The 22,203-nt window shown below is 38.0% G+C and overlaps 1 protein-coding gene across 2 annotated transcripts; it reads left to right on the forward strand.

Annotated features, from left to right (window-relative positions):
- Nucleotides 1–65: 65 nt before the first annotated feature.
- Nucleotides 66–22,164, forward strand: ano10b (anoctamin 10b). Of its 2 annotated transcripts, none has more exons than XM_077737785.1 (16): nucleotides 66–943; nucleotides 3,345–3,419; nucleotides 6,208–6,455; nucleotides 7,377–7,550; nucleotides 8,771–8,908; nucleotides 9,138–9,254; nucleotides 10,254–10,370; nucleotides 12,426–12,764; nucleotides 13,449–13,631; nucleotides 15,522–15,577; nucleotides 15,670–15,744; nucleotides 15,856–16,020; nucleotides 18,366–18,557; nucleotides 18,630–18,767; nucleotides 18,844–18,960; nucleotides 20,343–22,164. In XM_077737785.1, the coding sequence occupies exons 3-16, from the start codon at nucleotides 6,215–6,217 to the stop codon at nucleotides 20,364–20,366; spliced, it is 2,076 nt and encodes a 691-aa protein (XP_077593911.1). In that variant the 5' UTR covers nucleotides 66–943; nucleotides 3,345–3,419; nucleotides 6,208–6,214; the 3' UTR covers nucleotides 20,367–22,164. The 2 variants fall into 2 exon arrangements, with proteins under 2 accessions (XP_077593911.1, XP_077593901.1); XM_077737775.1 differs by lacking the exon at nucleotides 66–943 and adding an exon at nucleotides 3,168–3,260.
- Nucleotides 22,165–22,203: the final 39 nt, after the last annotated feature.

Consider the following 22,203-nt stretch of genomic DNA (forward strand, 5'->3'; position numbering starts at 1 on the left):
GAATTTCCATCACAAATATTACTCTGTAAACCATTTTTAACAGTGATGATAACGATGATGAGTGTACTGATCGATGCTATGCTAATGCAATGCCCACCTGAGGCAATAAAATACTTATACATCTTTATTTAATCAACATGAGAATGTCTGGTCAGGTTGATTTTTGGCAGAATAGTAGCCTAAATATTTAGAAAATTATGCTAAACATTCATATTGTCACACATTTGTTACACATTCAAATGTATTTGTAAATATCTGCACTTGAGATGTTACTATTTTCTATTGATATATTAATTGTTCATTCATTCATTCACAAGCATTGCAGAGGATGCTGGAGCCCATCCCAGCTAACTTTGGCCAACCAGGTGTTCACAATTTGTTGGAATTTTCCCCGCCTCTCATAGCCAGCTGTGTTGAGTTTATTTGATTAGCCTTTTGTGTGTATATAAGGAGAGTGTTTGGTGACATTTGGTGTTGGAGTATTGCTACCGCTACCTTGTGTGTCCATTCCAGTTAGTCATTTTTTTTTTTTTCTTTCTGTCTATATTTTTTTATTTTGTCACTTTGTATTCCCCATTTTTTGTGATTAAAAAGCCTGAGTTTTGCACCAGCAATTTAGCCAACTTTCCCTGCATCCTGAGTTAAACTTTGACGCAGCTGACAATAAACATGACACCAAACTGGGGACACTCTGAATTGGTGGCCAGACAATCGGAGGCGCAAGAAGATGCACAACCATTCTCACTCCCACTCATACCCAGGGGCAATTTAGAATGCTCAACCAGTTTAACATCCTACATGTTTTGCAATGTGGGAGGAAGCTGGACTAGTTGGAGAAAACCCATGCAGGCATGAGGAGAACAAGCAAACTCCACACATTAAGGTCTGACATGGGATTCAACCCTCGACCCCAGGACCGTGAGGCTGACGCCATCCAGCTAATGTACGTATATTCTATTATTTTATCAATGGCCTGATGTAAGGAAGAGTATATTTAATTCATCTATTTTAATGCATATTTAGATCTCATCTCATTTTCTGAACCGCTTTACCCGCACTAGGTCGCGGGGGGTGCTCGAGCATATCCCAGCTGACTTCGGGCCAGAGGCAAGGGAAAGCCTAAATTAGTGGCCAGCTAATCGCTGGGCACAAGGAGACAAACAACCTGCATATTTCCATTATTTAAAAAAAAAAAAAAGTTTATGAGGAAAAACCCTTATAACTGCTGAAACAGAAAAAAAAAAAACGAACAAAAAAGCCAGTGAGTGGATTTGGTGCAGAATTCTATATCAATGTTAAAAAAAAATGGATAAATAAAATCAAAGTATCGTATGTCCTGTCATGTGAGTATTGGGCACATTGTGATCTCACGGTAAAAATGAGAAATATTTTTTTTTTTCAAAAAAACAATCTTACTGCTATCTGATATACCAAAAATACGATGACGATCAACTGGTAGAAGTGAAAAAAAAACCTTACATGACACAGAAGTATAAATTGCATTTTTGGGGGGCACTTCTTCAATCTATCAGAAATCAAAAACAAACATTACACAATAAATTAATAGTAAAATAGGGTACAACAGACTAAATAGATGTATGAAAATGTAACATTAACATTTTTTATACAGCCATTGACTAAAGTAAAACATAACCAGCTGTTGGTGGTCAGAATGGTGAAAAAGTGTCATGAACTGATTATAAATTGCATACCTGTCAAACTGGAAAAAAAAATGTGATTTATATTCCAGAAAATAGGGTATATCCTTATGACCTTCAAATGTTTTTGTATGGGAAATATTATTATAGCTGTAATTAATTAACATTTTTCTCTTTTATCCCAGGTAAATCTGGAAGGAGTAGTATTTTTCTTATAAGATTACAATTCTTCTTTTTGAACCTTATTAATAATTGTATTTTTCCCATGTGAATCTTAGATGTTTGTGTTAAAAAATGATAATTGGAAATTTTACACTTTTACAATCAAAATCTGTCTTCTGACTTTAGATCAAAGGTGTCAGACTCTTGATTAAAACCCCTTTCACGTATCCAAAACAATGCTTTTTTTTAAAATCTATTTTTAGATTTTACAAAATGATTTTTGAACAAAAAACACAGAAAAAATTGATTTTAAAAAATACAATTATCGATTTAAAAGGGGGAAATCAGGATATGTAATATACATCTATACTCTTCATTTTAATTTGATCCTAAAACAGAAAATCGGCACTCATAATTTACTTTCCCGGGCCACACAAAATGATGCGGTAGGATTAGATTTAGCCCCCGGGCCACCGCTTTGACACGTGTGCTTTAGATGAACATTTGAGCCTACTCTACTTTTGTGGAAGGAGTGGTAATTTTCTTATATCACAATTCTTCCTTTTTAATTCTTATGAATAATTTTATGATTTTTACATGTAAATCTTAGACGCTACAGTTAAAAAAAATTGGTATTTTACAACTTTTGTGTGATCGTCTGTCTCACTTTTGGTGAACATTTAAGCCTACTCTAATTTTGTGGGAGGAGTGGTGTTTTTCTTATCAGATTTCCTTTTTTAACCTTGTTTTATTATTTTTCTATGTAAAGCTTAGACTTTGTATTTAAAAAAAAAAATGACAACTTGAGGACTGACTTGGGATTCAACCTTCGACCCCAGGACCATGAAGCTGACGCCATCCATTTTCAAATCTTACAACTTTAGAATCATAATCCGTGTCTCACTTTTGATGACCATTTGAGTCTACACTACTTTTGTGGAAGGAGTGGTGTTTTTCTTATAATATTACAATTCTTCTTTTTTTAACCTTATGAATATTTGTATTATTTTTCTGTGTAAATGACTTTGATGAACATTTGAGCCTACTCTTCATTTTATTATTTAACAGAATATAGTTAAAGATCCAGTCGCCTCATCAGCTGGTAGTATGGGTCAAAGTTTTGCGAAATGGAGCAGTTTGCACCCCCCCACCCCACCCCCCCCCCACCCCTCCACCTTGAAATAAATAGAGGAGAGGGAAAGAGACAGATTGACAGTGTGATGCTACCCAATCAGACTCAAGACTGTAGAGCAGTAGGACCCAGAGATTTAACAACAGTCGCAGTAGTGGTGAGCAGGCCTGTCTGAGGGAGGAGCCTGGCAGGAACCCAAACAAGCCTCCACACCCTGCATTCAGGGGAAGTTCCTCTGAATTCCTACCATACATGCACTCACTCACTCACACAGCCAAAAAGCTGCTAGAACTCTGCGTACTGAGCAAGTGAGTGCACAGTCACGTTGTGTTATTTCTGCTGTGTATTCCACAAAGCTGAATATATGAAGCTTTCTTCATGTTTTGCTACAGGGGGGTGTGGTGGTGGGCTTGCTGAGGCCTTTTGAAGAACTGGAGACCAGACACTCGTCATTCAGCCCCTCCAAGGTGTTGTATTTCCTAATTCATCCCTCTTTGTCACTTTCCTATCCTACGAATCATTGCTACCGTAACCCGCTCGGATTGGCTTTTTTCCCACTCAGTCTGTCATTGCAGCACCACCGTGTCCTGTCAAAGAGCTTCTTTCATAGTGCTGCACAATCAACTTCACAATAAACTCAAGTTGTGTTATGATCATGTAATACACTGAGGAAACAATATTAGGTAATTTCTATATACGCATCAGAAGAGCTACTGTATAGAGCTACTATATACTGAGATTGTTATAGATTTAATCAAAATATTTGTATTTATTATCATTATGGCAGTGTAATACTTCTGAACTGCATCACACAGAGCTCGGGTAATTATTTGCCGTTTCTTAGAAGTACCGAAGCTTATCATTATGTCATAAACAGTAGAGGTGGAACTGCGAACAATAGCCTGATTATATAGTTTTTGAATTCAGTAACATCTTGAAATTATGGCAATTTTGATCCTAATGTTTATATTCATCAGTATTCTCTACAATGCATGCATTGGTCAATTGATGCTATGTCTTGCATTGATTTTAATGTAAATCTGCTGATGTAAACTATATGTATACTGTTCTAAACACTTGCATTGGCTTTTCCTGCCTATGCTAGTTTTCTCATACATTTCCAAAACTTGCTTGTTAGATACTTGTAGAAGTCACATTTGGTCAAGAGTGCTTTTTAACTGGCTGTTTCCAGTGTAGGGTGTGATCTTCTCCGTTAGGACAAACCTTAGAGGAAAATATTGGTAGTTATTACCTATTGTAAGTTAAACTACAATTCCTACGTTTTTTTTTAGTAGTTTTACAAAAACGCAAATCAAAACACCCCAAAATAACCTATAAAGTCAGGTCAAATTTAAAAACGTTCAGTCTTTAAGACTGGGAAGAAGTTAGGGAATCATTTCAACCATCGGAGCAAAAGTTGAGGCTGTGGTTCATTTTTCTTTAGATTGTAATTTTTTCATGAGTTACATATGATCTGAATAAAAATAACAGATTTTGCTCTAACTTATTGGAGGAATGAGGTATTACTTGTTTGAAAATGTTAATGTCAAGAGGTGGACATTTTTTTTTAGCATGTCAGCCTCACAGTTCTGGGGTTGAGGGTTTGATCACAGGTCTGGACTTTCCTGTGTGGAGTTTGAATGTTCTCCCCTGGGCTTGTGTGGGGTTTCTCCAGGTACTGTGGTTTACACTACATCCCAAAAACATGCATGGTAGGCTGGTTTAAGACTCATAATTGCCCCTAGGTGCGAGTGTGAATGGTTGTCCGTTTTTTTGTGCCCTGCGATTGGCTGACCACTGGTTCAGGGTGTCCCTTGCCTGGTGCACACTGTTAGCTGGGTTAGGCTCCAGCACCCCCGCGACCCTTGTGAGGATAAGCCAATCGGAAAATTAATAAATGAATAATGTTAGGAGATCATGTAAATTCTTCAATTTTGCTCAATCATGAGGACAAATGTACAACAATTGACATTCATTGGTTGGTCACAGGACTATAAAAACCAAGACAGTCACATATTTGCACAATCCCATGGTTAGTACAGTCATGAAAAAACTAATAGAAAAGTTACAGAAATTGAAATGACATTTTCTTTAAAAAGTTTCTGAAGCAGCATTTTCATTCAAGAGTCGAACATAGATTAAAAATACATTTACCCACAGATGTTCAACACCTTTTAACTAAAACTAAGTCAAAACATTGTTTTAAAAGTTAAAATGTAATTTACTTTGTTCAATTAAACTACTAGCGATACGCCAGATGGTCAGTGCGGATCACAGTTCTGAGATTAAGGGTTCAATCCCAGGCTGAGGCCTTTCTGTGTTGAGTTTGCATGTTCCTCCTGTGACTCTGTGGGTTTTCTATTGGTGCTCTGGTTTGTGTGAGCATGTTTGGTTTGGTCGTCTCCTTAAGCACTGGGATTGTCTGGCAACAAATCCCGGGTGTCCCCCGCCTCTGACCCCAAGTCAGCTCCAGCACCCCCGCAACCCTTGTGAGGTTAAGCATAACGGAAGATAAATGAACAAATGAAAATTAAAATACCAGACGATACAAGTACAACAAAAAAAGTCCAATATTGAAGTAGCTAACAAGTTAAACTGGAACTCAAATAGTTAGTTGCTCAAATTCAAATAAGTTGGCATTAACCTAATGTGACCTTAAAATAACTACTTAAGTCATTTTTTTAACAAACAAAATTGATATTTTTTGTCAATATATGAAATTTAACAAACGGAAGTGTTAGTTTACTGAAAAATCCCTCCAAAATGACGGGTTATTACTGTAATTTCTGGACTATAAGTCGCACCAGCCAAAAAATCCATAATTAAGAATGAAAAACGTATAAAACATCGGAGAAGTCACATTTTTTTGTCATCTTGAAAGGCAATTTAAAATAAAAGTAAAATAGAGAACAACAGGCTGATTAAGATGGAATTGAAACCAGCATCCTCAATTAAAATTAGTTTTTTTTTGCTCAATCATGAATTCATTAAAAATAAATAAATGAGAACTTAAAAACATGAAAACATGGCTATTTTTCACTCTTGGAAATTTGGTCAAAAAAGTGACTACAGCAAGATGAGAAAATTTTAGCATACCTAAGTTCCTCAAACATTTGTATGTTTCCTTATGCTCCCATTGGTCTCGCATTCAAGTACGCAGTGGCCTGCAAACCATTTTCGGGCCACTATAGTTCTAAAAAAAAAAGGAAATGACAAAATCTTTTGTTTTTATTTTACACAAACATTTTCTTTCAGTGCCATCATGAGTAAGGAAGAATCCGATGAGGGCGGTGGAAGTATCGTCGAGAAGCACCGAGAGAAGCCACCAATTGACACTGCTCCCGGAACTGCGACGACGGGGCCAGGATGGACAAAAGTCACCTGTCCTTGCTGTGTCTCTGACCAGATTGAACCTCTGGTCCTAATAAAACTTGGTGAGAATGTCCGACCTGAAACCAAAAGATGGCTCATCAGATTAATTGGAGCTCCCCAGAAAGATGGAGGTGAGACATACACCTATCAGTTGAAGTTATCTGTGTAATGGAGGATATGTGGAGGACAATAGAACACGTATCTTGGTCTGATCGCACTAGAGGTTCTTTGCCGTTTTGACCCTGGGGTCCAGCTTTTTCTCTGAAATGTGGCTAACATTCATTCATTCGTGGTCCGGATGTGGCCTGTGGGCCGTAGTTTGACCACATCTGGCTTAAACCATACATGGCTTAATGTGGGGAATTGTAATCGTTATAAAGGGGAGAAATTGGCCGAGGTCGACAGGAATGTACAATAATCCCTCGATTATCGTACTTGATGTAGACAGACATGCCTGCGATAAATGAAAAACCGCTAAGTAGGGTTCCCTCTTTAAAAAAATAAAAAAATAAAATTCTGCGCTGAGTTCTAGGAGCAAGCGGAGAACAGGGGAATGGTTTCTACTTGCAAATTTCAGAGTGGATTTTTCACGTTTACTTCAGTGCCGGGTTCTAGTAGCAAGCGGAGGCAGGGGTTTGACGTCCGCTTACAAGTTTCAGCATGGATTTTCACCTTATGAATTTACCCCAAAAAAATCAATGAACCTAAAAAAATTCTCCAGAAAAAAGGTGTGATATAGTTATGAGGGATTACTGTACGAAAAAGTGGTGAGGTAATTTAAATCAGTGAATTTAAAGATAAATCCAATTAAAAGTCAATCTAGTTCTTAAATGCAGAAAAAGAACTATAGTATGTAAACATCTGTATTTAGTTATTGCTAAAACCGCTCTTAATTTTTGAATGGTGTGATGATATTGTGGGAATAACTTTAGTTTGCCCCAAAGAGGAGCTCATGTAACTCTTACCTACAAGTATGCTATTGTTTTCGCTCTATTTAATTTGAGCTTCTTGCTCGAAAATGGAGTGTGACTAACTCTTTTCAATTCACCAAGGTGCAGCATTACTGGCCCATCCAGGTGAGGATGTAACTGGTGACATCATCATGGTCTCGGCCCCTCGATGCACATTGCTACAAGCAACTCAGGAATTGGGCCTTTGTAAGACATATAACAATGGTGAAATGGAGGCATTCTCCTATGACAACAGAGACAACTTTAGACACTCAGGTACTCAAGAGAAGTCATGAAATGATGATAAATAACAATAGATGGGCAAGTTACCCATGGGATATATTATTCTGATATTATTATGATGATGATTTTTACAATATTGCAACACCATTGCATATCCTCACAAATGCCTTTTCGCGTGGTACTTGCTTAATTATAAAATGAAGCATTATTTTATACAACGGGGAGCTTGTGAATGGGTGAGAGAGTGAGAGAGTCGGGGAGAGTCGGGGAGAGTCGGGGAGAGTCGGGGAGAGTCGGGGAGAGTCGGGGAGAGTCGGGGAGAGTCGGGGAGAGTCGGGGAGAGTCGGGGAGAGTCGGAGAGAGTAGAGTCAGTCACTTGAAGGATGCACTCGTAAAGTAACATAAACTTTAAATTTAACTTAAACGAACTTAGATTCCTGGAGACACTTAAAAAAGTTTTAATCTTATGTTACACTAAATTTAAACTTCTTGTACAATAACCAAGGCAAAGAGGTTCCTGTATTCCCCCACGGCTTTGGAGTGAACTTCCTACTTCTCCATACGTATTGACGAGCTAGCTCAGTCACCCGCATACTAATCTTTTTTGATTATTTCGTGCTTAATATCGATTGTCATCATACACCTTTTCTTCACAACACCCTTCACTGCACCTGCTTTCTTTGGATGCATTGTGTTTCCCTTAATTCTGAACTGACTAATGCAAAAGATAAATAAATACAAAAAAATGCAACGCTGTGGCCAGTGCTTGTAGAGATCTTTGCACGAGGTAGATATGACGAAAGAGACAGTGCGGTGAAATCATAAAGCAGCTTCTCACGGCCTGGCCAACTGGCTGTCTCAAATACTCGTATCTCAAAATTTGGCTCGTATTTCAAGGTAAATATTTGCTCGGAATTTTACTCGTATCACAAATTCCTCGTATGTCAGGGAACTCGTATGTCGAGGTATTACTGTACGGTCATATTCAGACAACAGAAGCAGTCTTTTGACACCGTCACAAGAAGCATTTAAAAAAAGTGTAACTGAAAAATTATTCCAAAGCAAGAATTCACTTTTAAAGCATTGGTAGACTTTTGATGAAACCGCAAAATTATACATTCAGTCCAGCATTGTTTTTTATCGTCTGCATGGCTTTCTGCTTTATGTGAACCTGACAGCCAAATATCATGCTATGCTGGTACATTTTGTCTTTATATTGTTATCTAACTGCCTGTCTCCATCCTTACATGTAGACAACATGGAGCTCTTCCTTACATTGGCGGAGAGACAATACATTGTCAAGTATGAGCTGGAGAGTCTGCGTGCACGAAGAGATGTCAGGATACCTGGATTGGCTGACAAATACACCCTACAGAACCGAAACAACATCTGTGAGTGTTGCTTAACGATAGTAAAGACCCATCACCTTGGCATTAAAATGTTCATTTGCCTACACACATGATGCAATAAAGTATTTTTGTAATGAACAAAGACATGTTCACTAAAAATATAACCATGCAAAAATCAGGGATGTATCTATGGTAGCAATGCCTAGGTTACAGCAATGCTTAGTTTACAGCAATGGGTTGTTTTGATTTAAATATGAATGGATATTTACAGGGCAGAAGATGAGCTCAGCTGGTGTAATTGTGGATTCATTCCCTCTTCATAATAAGGCAAAACTGAAAGAGCTCAGTAAATCGTGGTACCATGGGAACCAGCTGTCACAACCACTGGGTAGGTGGAATTACATGACTTATACATCCTATCATGTACACACATACTACTGCATCAATGGTGATTAGTAATATTTTGTATGACATTTACCAAAAGATAAGATATCAAACTATTTCCATCCTAGTCCTTATCATAATGCCACAATATAGGTATTCTTCCACTCTTCCCTGGTATTGTTTTTAACTTCTTTTTAAAACCATTTGACGATAACATCACAGTGAGTGTACTATATATTGTCTTTCTAGAAAATGGATGTTCTGTGCAGGAAATTGCAAAACATAAATTTGTTTATCCACTGGGCACAACAGCAAATCCAAACCAAATCAACACGTAACGTATATCAAAATTCATCTTTTCATGATTACTTGCATGTATTTAAACACGACTGAATTGGTATTCATTGTCGGATCGTACTGCGTGATACTGCATACATCGATGCAAACGTTCTGTTCTCCATCATCCGGTTTTGTTTCGTTTTGGGATGTACAAGTCCTGGTTATTTTGTAAGGCTTTTTGAGTCATTAAAGTTATTATCCTGAGCACAAATCGCCTCGTCCCCTCCTGCTTCCCAGCTACTGGGTTCAAATCCCTCAAATCGCGCCACGACATCTCGTCGCGATCATAACATAACATAAGACGGCAATAAATTTGTTTTAGGTTCTGCAATGAAGCAGTTAGACGGGAGCTAAATGTCAGAAGAATATCACTTGTACCTGACTTTTTTCGTAACTTGAAAAAAATTCGTAAGTAGAAGTTTACTTTATGTAAATTCTCTAATTCGTTCCACGGTCCTCACACAACTACAATATAATACTATACTATAATACTATAATACTTAATGTACGTAATGGGCATAATTTTTTATGTAAAGGTGGAAATGTCATCCCTTAGCATAAGGTAATAAAATTTTGACAGATTTTTTTACAAATTAAAAGGAGCTACATGTAGGTTTTCACTGTTTATATATGTTAAATCTTCCCTTCCCTGTTTTATTTTCAGATTCAGTCAATGCATATTTTGGAAGCACTGTGGGACTCTACTTTAGTTTCCTCGATTTCTACACTTGGTCTTTGGTTCCACCGGCTATCCTGGGTCTTTCCATTTTCTACTTTTCCAGTAAGCATTTATAACAGCATGTTTTAATATATAGTATATTTTTTGACATTCATTGGGTTTGGAATACTAACTTTTATATTTTCGATTGAAGAGTCTTAGTGTAAATCAAATTGGTTTCAAGTTACTTTAAAATTCAATTACACATCTAATTAAATGTGGCATTATTAGAAATGGAAGATAATTTATTTATCTCTCTCTGAATTACTTCATGCAATTTCATTAGATGTTTTTTTTAATTATTAATCCAACAGAGCCCATTAATTTAAATCTTTTTATGACAGTCATAGAAATTAAACACGACACCTTGTAAAAGCTGAGGTTTTAAGGCAAGAGTAATGTAAAGTAAACATAGAAGTCATTTTATTCATAACAGTAAGGACATTTTTATATTTTGTGATCCTTGTTTTGAACTGATTTCAAATAGCGGCAGCCCACTGAAACACTCATAGTTGTACAGACAAGATAACATAATATTCATGGTGATATAAACTATAAAGACATGCAGTACTACTACTTGAAAAAAAGTATATATACTTAAAAAATGTATACATACTTAAAAAAACACTTGTTTTCCTGTTTTTCTATTATAGAAATACAAAATAACTGACATATTCTGACACTTCAGATCAGAGTCCTCATTCCAACAAAGGCTCCTTCAGTGCCATTGAATGAAAAGAGTTAAACAACTCCAAAGCGTTTGTGTTTTCAATGAAAAGACATAAGTAGCAAAATTCAATCTTCCGAAATCTCTCCAAATAGCCATAAAGCCTCCCCTGATTGTTTTTCTGCTGTTATACTATACATGAATTGATGTTCCACCCATCAGATTTGTATTTGTACTGTATTGAAGAAGAGAGCCAGGACACAGTCATCCGTTAATGTCTTACTTTGAACCAAGAGTGCAACAAAGCAGACACCCAAATACGCATGCGCCACCGTGTAACAGGTGGCCTGAACGAACCCATCCCTAATAGGTTGGAATAAACCACGTCTAATAGGTTGGAATAAACCACATCTAATAGATTGGAATACACCACATAATAGGTTGGATTACACCACATTTAATAGGTTGGAATACACCCCATTTAATAGGTTGTAATACACCACATCTAATAGGTTGGAATACACCACAGTTTTCATATCAACAGAAAGCAAATTTAACAATTTTATCTTTTCCTTTAATTAATTTATGGTATTTTTCAGACTAAGTTGGACTTTTTTTTCATAGTTTGATTGTACCTGACTGGCAACCGCTTCTTATGCTCTGTCTTTTAGGCTTTAGTTATTAAAAAAAAACTGTAATATGTTACATTACCTATTGTTTTTTTAGACTGATGTTCCCTATTGCTTTACCATATTATTTTGTATAACTTATACACTAGTACAACTTGTAGTCGTATATATATTTTCCCGTTCGTTGCACATTTTTGGGCAAGTGTTACTTGTATTCAGGTGCGACTTGTAGTCCGAATAATATGGTACGTAAAAACAGCCAACATGTGAGCACGAAAACATTAATAAAATATCTTAGTGACACTGCCAGAGATGCAAACATTCAAGATAACATTGGAAAACATTCTTTCCATGCCACAATGCAATTTTAGACCACTGCAAAATGTTACCACAATAAAAATTCTGAGACAATCAACTAGAACTACTTTTACTGGGCTTAAAAACAAAGCAAAACAGCCATTGCAAAGGCTGAATTTGTATTACCGTATTTTCACGACTATAAGGCGCACCACATTATAAGGCGCACCCTCAATGAATGGCATTTTTTCCATATATGAGGCGCACTGTATTATAAGGCGCACTATATTATAAGGCGCACTGTATTATAAGGTGCACTGTATTATAAGGCGCACTGTATTATAAGGTGCACTGTATTATAAGGCGCACTGTCTATTTTGGAGAACATTTAAGACCTTTAAGTGCGCCTTATAGTCGTGAAAATACGGTAATCTCAATAAATAATGCTGCTGGCGGTGATAAAACATGCGAATGTTCAAGTTCATGAATGAAGGACCCAGACCGTAACTCTTGTCTTGTTCTCAGGTGAGGTTCAAAAGGAAGCGGTGGAGGCGGTGGCTGGCGCCCAGGCTGAGATTCATGAGGAGGATGCTAGACTCGCCGTCAGTGGTCACATGATTCAGGCTGTGTTCAGCATGCTCTGGTCCACTGTGTTCATGGAGCTGTGGAAGCGTCGCAGCTCGTCCACATCCTACCGCTGGGGGACACTTCACCTCAATGAGCATTTTGCAGAGCCTCGACCCGCTTTTCACGGTAGTCTTGGAGTGAACCCTGTCACTGGTCGCATGGAGCCGCTGTTTCCTGAATGGCAGAGGGATCTGCGGATGGCACTGGTCTCCATCCCAGTGGTTATATTGTTTCTGGGTATGATTATATACTGCCTCTGAATGGAGTGAAAGTGACAAGCTAACAACATATGTCAAATTATTTCACCTAAATGTGGCTTTGTAGATTTCTCAATGCTTATAATGTCCCAGCATCTCATCTTGTATGAACCGCTTTATCCTCACTAGAGTCACAGGGGTGGGTGCTGGAGGCTATCCCAGCTGACTTTGGGCCAGAGGCCAGAATTGGTGGCCAGCCAATCGCAGGGCACAAGCAAATAGACAACCATGTACACTCACACCCATACCTAGGGGAAATTTAGAGTGTCCAATCAGTCTACCATGCATGTTTTTGGAGTTGGGGGGGGGGACTGGAGTACCTGGAGAAAACCACACAGGCCCAGGAAGAACATGCAGACTCCACACAGGTGGACCAACCTGGATTTGAACCCAGGTCCCCCACTGTGAAGCTGACACGCTAACCACTTATCCCCAGGCCGCCCATGTCACAACAAAATTATCAATTTATACATTGCAAGATTCTGCCAAACCTGGTGGAGAGTGTGTTGGCCAAAATAAGTCTATATTTTTGAAGCCACTGGTCAATCCATAGCCTCACAGTCAATTGAATTATGATTTTGCAGAATGTGTTCATGAATCCGGTTTTATTTGGAGGTGAGGATTCAATACAAACCTGATGTTTTGTCGACACATCTGCCTACAGGGATGGTGGTTCTTGGTATGCTGGGCTTCTACTGGGGCGAGAGCCTAGTGATGTGGATCCACTCTGAGTGGGACTCAGTGGTATCGCAGACGTTACTCTATTTGCCCTCTGTGCTTCACATTGTCTACACCAATGTGCTGGCTACAGTTTACAAAACGGTGGCACAGTCATTGACTGAATTTGGTGAGTAGTCAATATGACTATCATTGTACAATTTATTATTTCACCCAAGTACAGTATACAATTTCTGAAGAAACAAAGCTTTCTGTGTCCACACTGCAAATGAATTACAGTTGGCGTGAAGTCACCACTGACATACAGTCAGGGATTTTGCAAATTCTGCCACTTAGAAAACATGGAGGGGTCTGAAATCCATTGGTGTATATCCACTGTGGGAGATTCATTCATTCCTTTTCCAAGCCGCTTATCCTCTAAAAGGTTGCAGGGGGTGCTGGAGCCTGTCCCAGCTGACTTGAGGCACCAGGTGCAGATGCCCTGAATTGATGGCCAGCAAATTCCAAGGAATGAGTGGACAGACAATTATTGAGTCTTATAATCATACCTCGGGGCAACTAGCCTTCATGAATGTTTTGGGGTTGTGGGAGGAAACCTGAGTACCGGGCGAAAACCCATGCAGGAGAACATGCAAACTCCACACGGTGAAATCATACCTGGGATTGAATCCTTATGCTCTGAACTGTGAGGCCAACACGCTAACCACTCGCCCACCATTGTGACGAAGGTAATCTACAAAGAAAAATCCAGTAATCACAGAGCATTTTTTTTTTTTTTTACGATTTATTTGTGTGATAAAGCTTCAAATGAATATTTGAACACCTGAGAAAACCAATGTTAATACTTAGTGCAGTAGCCTTTTTTTCGCAATTACAGAGGTAAAATGTTCCTGTAATTATACAGCAGGTTTGTACACACTGCAGGAGGGATATTGACCCACTCCTCTGCACAAATTTTCTATAGATCAATCAGGTTTCTGGGTTGTCACTGAGAAACACGGAGTTTGAGGTCTAAAGATGTTCTATTGGGTTTTGGTCTATTGACTGGCTAGGCCACGCCAGAACCTTGATTATACTTCTACCCAGCCATTATCCAGCTTTAATGCTCTGACTGAGGGAACTAGGTTGTTCCCCAAAAAAAAATCCCATTATGGCCCTGGTCATCTCTCCTTAATACAGTGCAGACGTGCTGTCCATCAAATAATGATGCTCCCACCCTCATACTTCACAGGGATGGTACTTATCATTCTTCGTACAAAAACTGTCAGAGGAACTATGACCAAAAAGTTCTGTGTTGGTTTCATCTGACCATAAAATGTTTTCCCATGACTCCTCTTAAAGGGTCATTGGCAAACTTAAGGCAGACCTTGACATGTCATGATTTAAACAGTGGAACCTTTTTTTTGCTATGCATGATTTCCAATAACGATGTTTTAGTATTTTGCCAACAGTCACCTTGGAAACAGTGGCCCCAGCTCTTTTCAGGTCATCTCGTGTAATTCTGTAATTCTTCGTCATCTTGGAATCAATAAGACCACTTGAGGTGATATCTTGCATGGAGCTCCACTCCGATTACGATTGACCATCATGGTCAGTTTCTTCTATTTTTGATGATTCCTTCAACAGTGGACCTAATTTTCACCAAGCTGCTTGGCAATTTCGCCAGTGCCCTTTTCAGTCTTTGGTCTTGGCCATGTTACAAGTTTTAGTCTTACTCTTTATATGGCGTGGACAGGTGTCTTTATGCAGCTAATGACCTCAAACAGGTCCATCTGATTCAGGAAAATACATGCATTGGCGGTGGACTAACCAATTATTTCAGGGTCAGAATTCTAGCCAATAGAAATGTGTTCAAATACTTATTTGCAGAAGTATCACACGAATAAATGATTTTTTCTTAAATCATGCATTTTGATTTCTGGATTTTTCTTTTGTGATTACTTCTCACACAGTGGCCATTCCATGATTTTTAAGTTAGAGGAACTTGGAATATAGCAGTGTGTTCAAGTACGTATTGAACTTAATAAACTGACTGTATCTAAATCATGTGTCATTTCAGAGAACCACAGAGAAGAGTCTGCCTTCCAGAACCACCTAACAGCAAAAGTATTGGTGGTAAGTTTGGCTTTTTCTTTTGGAAGAGTACTACATCGTACAGGCTGATCACAACTTGATTTTTTTTTTTTTTTTTTAATCCTTATCCTCAGTTCACATTCTTCAACTACTTTGCAGTGCTCTTCCACATTGCATTCGTCAAGCACGATGTGCCTTTGCTTAGGAAGGTAACCCTCAAAATAACAAAAACAGATCCTCTTGAAATACTACAAACTCTAAAACTAAAACAACACCAAACTAGAGTTGTGACCACATTACTTACTCCTGGATGTGTGTAGCGCCTGGCCTCATTGCTGATCATAAGCCAGTTGGTGAACCAGGTGACTGAAGTGGTGATACCCTTCTTGGTGGACCGTTTCATTAGTGCTCCCCACAGGACTGAGACTGAAGATGACCCAGAAGAGGATAAATTCAGGAATCAGATCACCCTGCCAGTGTTCCCCGTAAGTGAAAATTTAAAGCAGTAATATTTAGACTTTTTTTTGCACTTCAATTATTCGTTAAATGCCCCCTAATATTTCAATAGTAATTTAAAGTCAAATAAAACATACTTCTAACACAGTCCTCAATGTTTAAGCCTAGGTTTTCCTTCCCATTTAAAGTGTCAATTGTCTGCCTCTAAAAGTTGCTACTGTTTTGATTCTATTTTTTCAACCGATGCCATTCCCGCCACCAATCAGGCAATTATGAGGTTTACCTAAACTAAAGTTGCAAAAATAAAACCTGTACTACTGAACGTACTTTGTGTGCACTTGTATAACAAGTGTGTTTGCTTATATTACAACAATAGTAGAATACATAGTTAGGAATAAATTGAAATTGAATTAAATGGGGAGGCCTGGCGACAAAGTGGTTAGTGCGTTCGTCTCACTGTTCTGAGATCGAGGGCTTAATCCAAGGTTCGGACCATCAGGTTTGGAGTTTACATGTACTCTCCGGGCTTGCGTGGTTTTTCTCCGGCTGCTCTGGGTTCCTCCCACATCCCAAAAATATGCATAGTAGATTGGATGGACACTCTAAATTACCCCTACGTATGAGTGTGAGCGTGAATAGTTGTCCGTCTCCTTGTGTCCTGCGATTGGATTCAAGGTGTCCCCCAGCTGGTGCCCAAAGTTGGCTGGGTTAGGCTCCGGCACCCCCGGCAGCCTTTGTGAGGATAAGCAATATGGAAAATGAAGTAACTAAATGGAGTGAGATTATCATTTCTTTGTCTGAAAAATACTGAAAATCCTGTTTTACTGGTTAAAGGCATTGGTTAGGAGTGTGTAGAAGTCAGTCATAGGTAACAGTGTAGCCTCGGGGAACTACGGTATAGATTCAAGTAGTACAGTGTGGACATGAGTGATACCTTCAGTTTTTGTTTATTGACCCTAGTGTGCTGATTGAAGTTGGTGCTTAATTTTAAGGGGAATAATTGTATATCTTACACGCAAAGGGAATAATGGATTCTGGGCAAAATGTGAATGACATCACTGTCAAGTCTGGGCTATGCTCTGGTTACCAGGGAACAGCCTGCTGAGTTCTCACTTACTGTCCCACACACCGTCTGGCGCAAGTGAAGCTCGGCAAAAGAAAAAAAAAAGAAGTCAGTTATCTGGACAGGATTATATTCTGTTTTTCTCGGTTTTTGGGAGGGGCGCACAATGGTTGAGTGGTTTACATGATGTCTGACAGTGCTGAGATCAAGGGTTCAATCCAAGTTTCAATAGGTTGATTAAGCATGGGTGTGAATGTGAGATGAGATGATCAATATGTGAACTACAACTATTTGATTGGATTTGATAACTTTATTCAACCTGTTTTCGGGAAATTTCATGTAAACACATGTATACACATATATACACGTATATACACATATATATTATACACATATACACAAAAATATACACAAAAATATACACAAATATACACACATATACACATATATACACAAAAATATACACACATATACACATATATATACACAGAAATATACACAAATATATACACAAAAATATACACATATATACATGTACATAGATGTACATGTACATATATATGTACATAGATGTACATGTACATATATATATGTACATAGATGTACATGTACATATATATATGTACATAGATGTACATGTACATATATAATTGATGTACATTTACATATATATGTACATAGATGTACATGTATATATGTATATGTACATAGATGTACATGTATATATGTATATGTACATAGATGTACATGTACATATGTATATGTACATAGATGTACATGTACATATGTACAAAGATGTACATGTACATATGTATATGTACAAAGATGTACATGTACATATGTATATGTACAAAGATGTACATGTACATATGTATATGTACAAAGATGTACATGTACATATGTATATGTACAAAGATGTACATGTACATATGTATATGTACAAAGATGTACATGTACATATGTATATGTACAAAGATGTACATGTACATATGTATATGTACAAAGATGTACATGTACATATGTATATGTACAAAGATGTACATGTACATATGTATATGTACAAAGATGTACATGTACATATGTATATGTACAAAGATGTACATGTACATATGTATATGTACAAAGATGTCAGTTCTCAGGTAAATTCCAGCATCTCTGCGACACGTGATTATGAGTACAAAACCAACAAAGCGATTTCAGTCAGGTTTTGTCCCAAAAAAAATAATGTACTCTGATTTTATACCACTCATTGGTGGCATGGAGTGTCTGAGATAGCTATTGAGTTTTTAACAACTCCATGTTTTAAACCAGGGCCTGTTTGCAGAGTACATTGAACTACTGGTGCAATTCGGCTATCTGAGTTTATTCTCGTGCGTCTACCCTCTGACGGCCGTGCTTCTACTCATCAACAACGTGACAGAGATTCGCTCCGACGCCTACAAGATCTGCAAACTGTTCCGCAAGCCTTTCTCCGCCCCCACGGCCAACATGGGCGTGTGGCAGGTTATCAGAGAGCATGGCATAGAATGTGTGCCATTGTGAGTAGATAACCGTAGACATCGTCTTGTCGTCCAGACGGCGTTCGAGATCCTGAGCTACGTCTCGGTTGTGTCAAACTGCTGGCTGCTGACGCTGTCGCCACAGCTGCAAAAGATGCAACACGAGAGCCAAATAAGCAGCAATGACATTGTGATGTTTGCCATTTTTGCTCAGGTACTAGGGGTCTTCTTACATCGAAGATATGTGACCGTAACACTGTATGTTAAACGCGCATTCTTCATCTATGCAGTACCTTCTCATCATTGTCAAGCTGACCGTGGCTGCCGTGATTCCAGATGAACCAGATTGGATCAGAATTAAGAGAGCCTGCATGCAGTACTCATCCCTACAGGCGATACGGCAGCAGGTCAGAACAATTCTTGTGTGGCGAATGCAGACCAAAGCCTGACGTTGGTAACATTGAAAAGTTGATTTTTCAGTCAGCATTTAATCAGACAGTTATTTGAACTACTTTATTCTTTAGAATGTAAGTCAGTTTTTTTTCTTCTTCAACATTTTGGATAGGCCTGGGACTAATACCATTTTTTTCCGGACTATAAGTCGCACCAGTCAAATGATGAACAACAAATAGAAAAAAAATAGTCTTACCGGAGTACGAGTTGCACTTTTGAGAGGGCTTTAAAAAAAAATCAGATACAGTACTAATAGTAAAATGGAGAAAAACTGGCTGAATAGGCCTCTATTAACATAAAAGTTACAATAATAACAATCACCTAAAAAACAACAACATAACAGGCTCATGTGGCCAGAGAGAAAAAACTTTAGTCACAAGATAAGCCAACTAACTACAAAAAAATGTTTTTCTTTTTCTGATCCCCGACAGACTGTTTTTATTTTTTTATTTTTTTTTTGGGTGGGTGGGTTGTAGTTGTCTGAAAAACCTATGTTAATAGATATCAGATATTGATATAGATCCAGCCTGATCTGATTTGAGCATTTTCATTTTGACATATTTTTGTTATTGGTTTCTGCTCAAATACAACTTTGCCCTTCCAAAAATGTGATTTATACTCCAGTGCAACTTGAATTTAAATTTTTCTTCGTCATTGTGCATTGTTCCTGTGGTGCGACTTATCCTTAGGTGTATACATAGTCTGAATGGTAGACAATTGCCGTGTTGGTTTTGAAACACAAATAACTAATTACAAAGCTAGAAACTCCTTTGTCAATGTTACACTAGCTCAAATCGCTTCACGCCTGCTATGCCTCACAAGTTAGTTGTTACCATGTCTAAACGACACCCGAGAATGATGTCATTCATCGGGAAGGTGCAAGTTCTCAATATGGCAAAGAAGGTGTACAATTACTTTATCTTATCTCGCTCAATTTTACAGTAATTCGCTTTATCACGAAGGACGAGACTCACATTAGTAGAATGTCTTCCACTACTTTTAGTAAGACAGCAATGGATTTTAACAAATTAAAAAATAAAATCATAAGAATATTATCTGTTTGGAAGCTATTTTGGCCATTTTTTTTCATAAGAACAAAGCCTAGGGTCTTGGAAGTGATCAACTGCTATAGTTAAAATATGACAGTACAAAAAGAGTCCACCCACCCCCCAAAGTAAATTAACAACACAGGCCTAGCTGGCCGTCTTGCGGTTTAATATAAATATTGCAGGTGGGAAAATATAATGTGTGCGACTTATAGTCCGGAAAACACAGCATTTACCTTTTGGAGGCCATTGATATATTGTGTAAAATGTGCTTTTTGTCTCGCTTTCAGAATCGGTCATCTGAGGAGTCTTGAACTGTAACAAAATGTGAGGCAATGGATCAGCAGGAGTTTTTGAGTTTCAATATCATATTGCTGTGCCCGTGTATCCTTTTACCAGATGCTTTCAAAGATGCCATTTTATACTTTGAAAACAAGTCGTGGTTTGTTGAGTTGATTCAAATTAAGAAGACGTCAAAATGTGGAAAAATGCTATTGAAAATGAAAACAACATTTTTAAAAATTCATAATTTAAAATTCTCTGTCTTGAACCTAGACATGATGAGTAGATACAGTAAAACAAAAATATTTATTTGTTTTATAATATATTGTCAACACTGAGCCAACATTGGCGAGCAAAAGATTAATTTTTTGATTTTAATTTTTTTTTTTTTACCAGGCTCGTTATTAATAACACAATTGTCGGTTGCTAGTATAGTTGACAGCAATAGTATTTTTGTTTTCAAGGTTCCAAATGGCATTTTTGATCACGCGAAGCTTCTTGCTAGTAAGCCAAATGGTGCTTGTACAATGTACACATTCCTATCATAAGTTGGAATGGAATTCAAGCATACATAGAATATTTCATCCTTTTTTTGCGCCATGTTGTCGAACTGAATGTACAGTATAAACTGTTGTTTAGGAAAATAGATTGTAAGTACATATGTATGAGGGAGCGGTTAAAGAGAATAATTTATCAGGGATAGGCAGAATATTTATGATTCTTATCAAGATTTTATTTGTATTTTGTTAAAAGTGACTACTGTCTCAGTATCAGGTGAATTAACACAAAAACGATTTAGTTTCTTGCTCCCTTTTCCCGTTTTAGGAAATTGGTACAAATGGGGAATCAGCCCCCTGACAAGATTATTTAAAGAGTACTCGCTAATAGTAAATTGGAGCCAAATATTAAGAAATGGTGGATGAGTGGTTAGTGCGTCGGCCTCACCGCTCTGGGCTCCTGGGTTCAAATCCAGGTCAGCCCACCTTTTCATGTTCTCCCCAGGCCTGCGTGGGCTTCCTCAGGGTACTCCAGTTTCCTTCCACATTAAAAAATCATGCGTAGTAGGCTGATTGGACATTCTAAATTGCCCCTAGATGAGCATGTATGTTTGTATGTGTCCTTGTGCCATGCGATTGGCTGGCCACGGCCTCTGGTCTGGTGTCAGCTGGGATAGGCTCCAGCACCCCCGTGACCCGAATGAGGATAAAACAGTTCAGAAAATGAATGAATGAATATTAAGAAATATAGATTCTGCCATTTTTTTTAAAGTAAAGAATATTCTCTGGTTAGTGTTATTGTTATAAGCAATTGTGAAAAATTTAACCTTTGCTTCTATGCCACTTTTTGTCGTCATAATTTGCGGTGCTAAACCCTTTATACACTCCATTGTGCCTCTAATAGCTGCTTAACTCGGCAATATTACCACTAAGATGCCTTTAGGCACATGTTGCTTTTCATTCTTTATTGCATTCAGCAAATGAATATGGCAATCATGCACTTGGGAGGGTTATCTTCCAAAACATTGCGCAACTAAGTCGCCTCTCTGTTTACAACAAAGTATTTATCCCACTTCTAACCATCAGTTGGCAATGTTTTTGCTCAGTGTCTGCAAGTGTTCATTAAAGCATAGTCACGAACCAAACCTAAAAAGTCTATGATGAGCACCTTTTGGTCAGGTAGAAACTAGCAAACTCTGGTATGATAATGTCCCAGACCAACGCGAGTGAACTATAGATTTTCCTGGTGTGAATTTCACGTTAAGATTGTCTTTCTCCTTAAAAGCAGCTGTAACTGCAGATTATGTACCAATAAAAGTAAAATGTCAACATAGCTTTGTTCATTCTTTTTATGAACGACACAGGACACATC

This window comes from Stigmatopora nigra, chromosome 2 (assembly GCF_051989575.1).
Source record: "Stigmatopora nigra isolate UIUO_SnigA chromosome 2, RoL_Snig_1.1, whole genome shotgun sequence".
Lineage (NCBI taxonomy): Eukaryota > Metazoa > Chordata > Actinopteri > Syngnathiformes > Syngnathidae > Stigmatopora > Stigmatopora nigra.

Bases quoted from the DNA above. Each gene is read 5' to 3' on its own strand.
- ano10b (XM_077737785.1), top strand. From the start codon at position 6,215: ATGAGTAAGGAAGAATCCGATGAGGGCGGTGGAAGTATCGTCGAGAAG. The intron at 16,021-18,365 runs GTAAGTGAAAAT...GTTTTAAACCAG, and splicing joins TCACCCTGCCAGTGTTCCCC to GGCCTGTTTGCAGAGTACAT. The intron at 18,961-20,342 runs GTCAGAACAATT...TCTCGCTTTCAG, and splicing joins TACAGGCGATACGGCAGCAG to AATCGGTCATCTGAGGAGTC.